The sequence below is a fragment of the Botryllus schlosseri genome, chromosome 13 (assembly GCF_051294905.1).
Source record: "Botryllus schlosseri isolate E-star chromosome 13, Bs_hap1, whole genome shotgun sequence".
Taxonomy (NCBI): Eukaryota; Metazoa; Chordata; class Ascidiacea; order Stolidobranchia; family Styelidae; genus Botryllus; species Botryllus schlosseri.
This window is the reverse complement of record NC_137248.1, coordinates 15,288,160-15,296,056: the sequence shown is the minus strand read 5'-3', so window position 1 is coordinate 15,296,056 and position 7,897 is coordinate 15,288,160. Positions and strand designations below refer to the sequence as shown.

The 7,897-nt window shown below is 40.7% G+C and overlaps 1 protein-coding gene across 1 annotated transcript; it reads right to left on the bottom strand.

The window, feature by feature from the left end:
• Positions 1-224: 224 nt before the first annotated feature.
• Positions 225-7,576, bottom strand: LOC145453184 (uncharacterized). The gene is made up of 3 exons (XM_080331161.1): positions 6,925-7,576; positions 2,030-2,128; positions 225-1,269 (listed from the first exon to the last, which is right to left on the bottom strand). Exons 1-3 carry the CDS (start codon positions 7,189-7,191, stop codon positions 1,111-1,113), a joined length of 525 nt encoding a protein of 174 aa, XP_080187287.1. The 5' UTR covers positions 7,192-7,576; the 3' UTR covers positions 225-1,110.
• Between the last annotated feature and the right edge of the window lie 321 nt (positions 7,577-7,897).

The window sequence follows — 7,897 nt, the reverse complement described above, 5'->3', positions numbered from 1 at the left end:
CTGTGATACCATATATCCTTCCAGGAAGAGCCGGGATCACGGAGCGTTGGCGCCAACAAGAGAATAGGATTTAAGAAACTCATATGTAGCATTGTTACCCGATTTATTGGGTTACAATATATTCCACATTTCCTCCAACTTTTATATTCTTCATGCGTGTGCATTACACTTACCAGTATGTGAGCGTCCTCGCGGAATTCATTTAAATGTACTAATAAACACTATTTTCGAACATGATCGCGATTTATTATTAGAAATCACAGTACACTGTATATAGGCTACATAAACATATACTATTTTCATCTAGTGTCAACGATGACTGGATAGTTTCGAAGGAGCACGAAACATAATTAAAGTCAGAGGCTTTTCAACGCCGGTCCTTGCGAAATTTTCTGCCGGTCCGCAAAATATATTTCAATGTTATATTTCAATTGCATCCAAGACGTTCGTCTCCCCTCTACTAGTTAGAGAAATGAAAGAGTTAACCATGCTGCGAGTTTAGTACCAAACTCTTTAACAGTAGCCTGCAACTCGTTCGGGACCGGTGGAAGCTAAAAAGAATTTTATAAAATTCGCAAATTTTCAAATGATTTTTGAGCTGTAAATATCTTCGGTTTATTTGAAGTTACGACAATTCACCTGTCCACAAATTTGTTGTCAACTTTACCAGTCCTTCAAGATGAAGAGACTGAAAGCCACTGATCTGAGTGATACATATTACCTAAATGATACTACATAGGCATGTAGTACTATTTGGACAATATATAGCAATAATGATTCATTCCTCGACGAAGAAGAGGAAGAAATTAAGCCTATGAGCAGCAAAAGGTGGAGCGTTAACTCGGCAGCGAAACTCTGACGTTACGTTGCTGTGGAAGATCTGATCGCGCCAAGCCGCGGTCGCTTCATTTAAACTTCAGCATAGCCACTAAAGCAGCAAATAATTTCGCAACATATATGTCCGATGGTTCAATATAACTGTAGGAATCGAATCATTGCAAAAAAATACGGAAATATTATTACACTGACTGTGTTTGGCCGAACGATGCTATGTTGAATCAATTTGTCGGCAACATCTCTATTATGAACGTTACTTAGACATGTTCAACTTTAATAATATACGCTGGTTCTACTCATGCTGGAGATATACAGAGCCAGGAAAGTCACAATGCTAACTATCCCAAGGATGAAGCCCACGACGTTCAATGCCTTAGCTGCTGTCGCTTTTCCAAGCGCTCTATGTGGATCGTGCGTTCGCAAACTGTTGGCCTGAAATATATTAATGGAAAAATATTATTACAAATACCGAACAAAATGAAATATAACCTACGACGTTGCAATATTGATGAAGCCACATATTCTAATATAATATCGCGTCAATACAGAAAATCAATGGTTTTGCTCCATCATAAATAACAATCGTGTGGCAACGTTTGTGACCGCATAGCGTCACCGAGTGACAGAAGAAGGTGATTTTCCTGAATTTGGTTACTGAACAACTCGCGCGAATTATAAAAGTGATGGATCCGATTTTGATCTTCAAAATGAAGCAGACGGAGCGCCATTGTCATTAAAACTGGCCACAGCCAATACCGCAACAGGTAGCCTTATGGGAATGACGGTTCGTTTGGGGGAAAATGATACGTAAATTACTACAGTAAATTATCCGACCAATTCAAAAACTTTTTTGTTTTTAATTTGAAACGTTTCCGCGCAAGATTAATTAGTTAAAAATCCCCGCGCAAATAAAAAGTAAATTCAAATCATAAATAAAGAAATGATTTCCGCTTTCATGAAGAGAAGCGTTTCTGCGTGCGGAACCGGCTTTATCTGAATAAAAGAGCAAAATTGTGATCCCGCAAAGTACACGGATCTTGAGAATCCACCAGTCATCATACGGAAGGAATATCCGTTGCGGTGGAGAACCACTGCCGTTCACTCTGCAGACACGTCTCATTATGTTGGTGAAGGCCTATTTGTCGCGATAGTTTTCGAATGTCATCGTCGTATATGCGAATCTCACTATTACCTGGCTCGATAAGATAATGGCAGGAATTCCCAAGAGCGCGCAGCAGCATACTGTGTTGAGAATAGAGCATACGAGCTTATCCGGCACATAGGGATGGCCCTGTTAACCAAAATCCATAACTAATATTACTATAGCACCCTAAGTGTATTTAAATTTAACACACATAAATGATAAGTCAACAATATAAATCAATCGTGTTAAACATCCAGTCCACGAGGCAGATTCCGAGTAAACGAAACACTGCTTGTATTTCAAATTTAGTGGTGAGGTTAGAATTTTTTCATCCGGTTCCTTTACGAAAAGTATTGAAAGTAATCAGTAATGCTTACTGGTTCGACAATCTCATATACTTCCGTCATACAGTTCTAAAGATCCGGTCGAGTCCTACGTCCTACCAGTCCTTCGAAAATGTAATGCAAATAAATACCTGTAGATTTAGATCTCGTATATTCTACCCTTCAAATGCAGTTTCAAAATATATTGGTTGCGGTACCAAAATACATTCAATCTCCCACTTTCTTTTTAGTGTGATGAGTTGGTTCAGTGCGGCAGTGATAAGCTGCCGCAGGCAGCATAGTGAGAAAAAAACTGAAAGCTATACGCTCGTAAGGGTGTAGTATAGAGTTTCCGCGGATGGATCCACCAAAGTGTTTGTTGGGTTTTAAGACAATTATATATATGTAATATCCACATATTGTTGGTAGGAAATTAGTAAACAAAACATTCTGGTGTTTTAGCCAAAGGATTTTCATCCGCAAGCTGTCATAGGCGGGCTGGACCCTACCGACAAGAATTCAATGGTTGGTTGATTCGGACAGTCATCGTGTAACATAAAATTTGGGAATATATAAGAAATAAAGAAATATAATACACTAGGCCCAATTTTCACTTAAATCTCCTGACTAGACATTTTCCGTTGAACGCGGTATCTAAACCACCTTGGCGTGTACGACATAATTCCTTCGTAACATCGGCTGACAACTATATAAAGCTCGATATCTGCGTCACTGCGGGAGCGTGAAACCCCTGTGGAAATTTCAATAAATTGCAACTCCATTACGGTGGCGTTCTGAAGAAAAACGGCTGCAGCCAAAAAATTTTTCGTTTTGCTTTTCAATTTGAGACCACGTCATTTTTAGAGTGCAGTGCCTCCTTAAGACACTAAAACAGTGTATCTCAACGTTTCTTAGGCACTCCCCCTTTATGATAGTGAAAAGTTTCGTGCCCACCCCACATATCACGATATCACAACATATTAAAAAGAGCAACCAGGACTCTAGTAATCTCAACGGATAGTTTGATGGCATGGAAGGTTATGGTTGTTGATGAGAGATGCCCGTAAAATCAAAATTGGACAATACACAGAGCAATAACTATACTCTGAGCAGGAGGATATCGCGCGAATATTTTTTTCAATCATCTTCGGCTTCGTGCCTCCCTTCAGATGCTCCCACGCCCCCCCCCCCAGTTCGAGAATCACTGCACTGAAATGTAAATGGGATAGTTCAAAGCTTGTCTTGGTCGCTGCATTCCGAGCAGAGTACAGCTCAAATAGCCTTGATGATGAGCGAGGTTTCCAGTTTTTCTGAAATTCGCCCTCCCTTGACCGAGTGTTTCGTGCTTTTGTCATAATTCAAATCCTAAATCTCGGCGACATGCTCGGCAAAAACTTGGAGTACGGGTTCACCCCTATAACTCCAGTAAACAGATACTTAGTGCTCTGAACTTTCTTTGAGTTTCAGCTTTTGGGTTTCTCTTTCGGACATGCCCGTACATCCTATATTGGTGATAGATATGATGAGCCATATAGTAATCGCGAGCACTGATTGACTTGTTTTATGATTTAAGGATTTGGAAACGCCTCACGGAACAATTTCAATCACGTACCGTATCATGCATAATGCGACAATGGCCACAAGGGTTTGACCTTAACTATATGAATAGAGTGATTTTTTGTGAATTTAATTGTTACTCATACTTTGCCACATTGCCTTTATTTGGAGTCTGGATGACGCATGCGAGGTACGTACGCAGCGTAATCGTGGCATATTAATGAATTAATGAACAGGCTTCAAGGTAAACGTATTTACTGTTTAGTTCAAGGGTTCCCAACCTGGGGGGCACGGGATGCCCTCAGGGGGGGGCGCAAGAAATTGACAAAGTCTGTATAAATTGTGACTATACATGTGTTTCACAACCCTTCTAAGAAGACGACTGTTGATGTTGAAGATGAAACTTATTTCGTATTCAAGAAAGCTCGCCAAATACAGACACCAGCAGTCGCGCTCAGCGGAGTATAGGCAGATTTCAACTTTATTTGAGCAAACTTTTGATGTTCTTCGAAGATTTGGAGCAAGTCAATATACTTCATAGCTTTGGCAGTAGCCGAAAGCTCGGTGCGCTGGGTAGCTGTTGTTAATAGCTGGCGAACTGCACTGCCTATAAGACAGACTTAGATGCAATATAAGATTGCCAGATTTCGCCCGCAATTAGGCTACCCTAAATCAACACAATTTAATTCAATTCCAAAACTGATCAAATTTAGCATGGCACCACACAACGACGCCATAGTCTCTGTAGTCGCTACCAGCATATCCTTATCTCGTATTATTAACATATCGATCACCACATATTCATGTTATTATCTCCAAACTTATTAGGCCTATCATACCTGACTCCGAAATTTAATAACATTTTGTGGATTAGTCGCTAGATCACAAATATTCCAAATTATGAAATTTCTTAAATAATCAACATAAGTTATTTGTTCCAATCTAGCACTATCTGAGGATTTATCAGATTATTGTTACAATGTTACATGTTCCGTACTTTTGAACATTCCGATAGACTAGCGAATGGATGATTTTATAAACGGCATTACCTGGTTTACATTTATCAAGCGTAAGATCATATATCGTTGTCTATTGCACGATGATGTCAAAATAACATGGTTGGATTAGGCGCCACATTGTCTGCACCTGTGTCGCCGAGGTTTCCGCTCACTCCGATTTTGTAGTATTGTTATTGTAGACCGCGGCGTGAATCGTGAGAAGTCGTGAGAAGTGCATTATCTGCTACCTATACTAAAATCAAACATTTGGTATCAAATAAGAAACAGTCACAGCCAGGGCTGTGGAATCGGAGTTGGTGGAGTCGGAGTCGGAGTGTGGCTAATTTTCGCTTGATGGCGTCGGAGTCGGAGTCGTGGGAGAAATACTGACTGGAGTCGGAGTCGGAGTTTGTGAAAATGGCCCTGACTTCGACTTCGACTCCAACGCCAACTTCGCTATCCTGAAAACATTTGCTTTCAAAGGATTTTCAATATAATTTTTATGTACCACCAATCACTGTTATTAATAACCATACAGATCAGGTGCGGCCAGCCCGTGGCACGCAGGCCAAATTTGGCACACGAGAAAGTTTGGTGTGGCCGGCGAGGTAATTCTCGAAATTATTTATAACATCAGGTGCAACTGTAAGGCCAACCAAAATTTGATTAGCATGACCACGAATTTCGATGATGACTAAAACAACATTTCTGACGGATTGACGTATCCAGGGGCCAGCCACATTTATCCCAGAACTTCGTATATGACCATAAAGTAGAATATTTCAAAGCAGATTTATTTGACTTGAAATTTTTCTCAGTACATCGCATGATTCATTGTCACTAGGTTTCTTGCATTCAGTATTGGAGCCCCCTTCTGAAAATTATAAATACATGTTATTCACAGAATTGAGTCTAACTGTATTCGCAATTAGGAGATAACTTGTCGTGAAACATGCGACTTCGCTTGTGCACTCGCAGCGAGATCGTCGACGACGAAACATTTCCACAAAATGATAGAGGCATGTTCACCGCTACCGTCGATTTTGCTATGTCTAAACATCGAATAATCCTTTCCTTGCCAAATGAGCCCAGTGGTGTACAGATGCGACCCCCCAATGTATGTTAGCAACATGTTTATTGATATAATTCAGTAATTGTCTCGCAAAAAAATTTTGCACTTCGCGCGAACAGGGCCTGATTGCACACTGCACAGTTGCATGACATATTGTTATCAATTTTAGGGCGTATTAATATAAGTCTGGTTTGCAATGTTAGATAATTCGGTTCGCTCCCATCGGACGACCACAAAAAGGTTATCAACATTCTAGTTGCCCACGCAATGGTTCGTAAATCTAATGTGTTCCTTTGGCCGAAAAAGTTGCCCACCCCTGATATCGATAAAATTAGACATTACTTGCAAATTACAACTCAGTTGCAGAGGGGAAGAAAATCGCAAGTCGGAGTCGGAGTCGGTATATTGAAAATGTCCATGCGCTGGACATTGCCATGCGCATGTCCAAAAAGGTTGAGAACCGCTGGTTTAGTTGATACAGCCTATGATTTTGGTCCATGCATCAACATGCAAAAAGCAGGTTTAATGTTATAAATTCCAAGCAACCCATGGGGGGCCGCACAGAATGGCTTCGGACGGCACTTTGCCCAATTCTGTTCTAAAGTGATGAATTTTGTTGTCGATCAGACGTAAATTCATGCTCTCTTATGCGTACCTATATAGAAGTTACGCAATGAGCGATAAACGTATTAGGGACTCGAAATACACAAGTAGCGTGAAGTAGGTGTCGGTGCGCTTCCCAATATTACTAGATGCCCATCCGATGTCAACAGAGAAATAATCGCGGGCCTAACTCTATCTCTGTGCGTTCAGGAACATTTGAAATTAGTAACAGAGGTCGGATCTCCTGTTGCCTGGAATCATTGACGAAAAAGTGACGTGTATTGTTATCGTCTGCAGTAGCCTACAAGTAAAAAAGCTACTTGGATAGTGAAATAAGATACGCGGTATAGTGAGCTCAACAAATCAACGCAAATCAAAGCCATCACTCACCCTGGTATCGCCTCGCGCAAACCAACGTGACACTGGGTTCCTCTGCGCATAATGACGCTGATTTTGGTTGTTAGAGTTGACGTTGACGGATATTGTGGATACTGGCTGGAAAATGGGCTGTTGTACAGCAGGCGTAGGCTGATAATGAGGTTGTGGATTACATGAAGTTGGTCCAGGTAATGGCTGGGGGTTTATCACAGCTCCTGTAGCGTTATTCTGATACGAAGGTGGCGCGCTGGCTTCGACGAATTTGTTCTGTTGTAACATGATCGGGGTTGCGGTGCACGTCGGCGAAGTTAATAGTAGATACGGATACTCTGTTCAAGACATATATTGAATAACGTTCCCAACAAATGAATTGCTTCAATTCCAATTGCAATCCAGTTCACTATTACGAGGTGCATATTCAAATCATTGTTTACGAATTACATTTGTACAGATCACCCTGGTAGAGCAGTACGCCGCACCGGAAATATTTAAAATACAGATCGAGAATATTCTAGTAATATTAAGTGTGTGATTCAATACCATCTTCAGCTTTACTCTCCGGCACTGCGTTGAAATTGTAACATTCCCGGTATTGTGAGGCATGGCATGGTATGGAATGAAATATGGAAATGTTCAAATATGATATGGTATGGAAATTTCCAAGTAAGGTATAATTTTTTTCCATATAGGAAAACGTTCTAAAAATTTGGGGGGAGCGATCGCCCCTTTCGCCCCTCTCTGGCTACGCCACTGACCAGGGAGTTGAATATACGACATATCTAGGTTTGCATTTAAAACAAACGGTTGATATGTTAAAAAACGTCCTACTTATAAGCAATGTGGATCGACGAAACGGAATTGAACTTTAAGCAAGTTTCATTGCGATTCCAAACTTGGACACCTGCTGATCCATCCTACTCTTCAACAGTTCTATGTTTCTTGCTAACTGATGTGATGTTCAATTTTTCCATAGGCCTATGAGGCA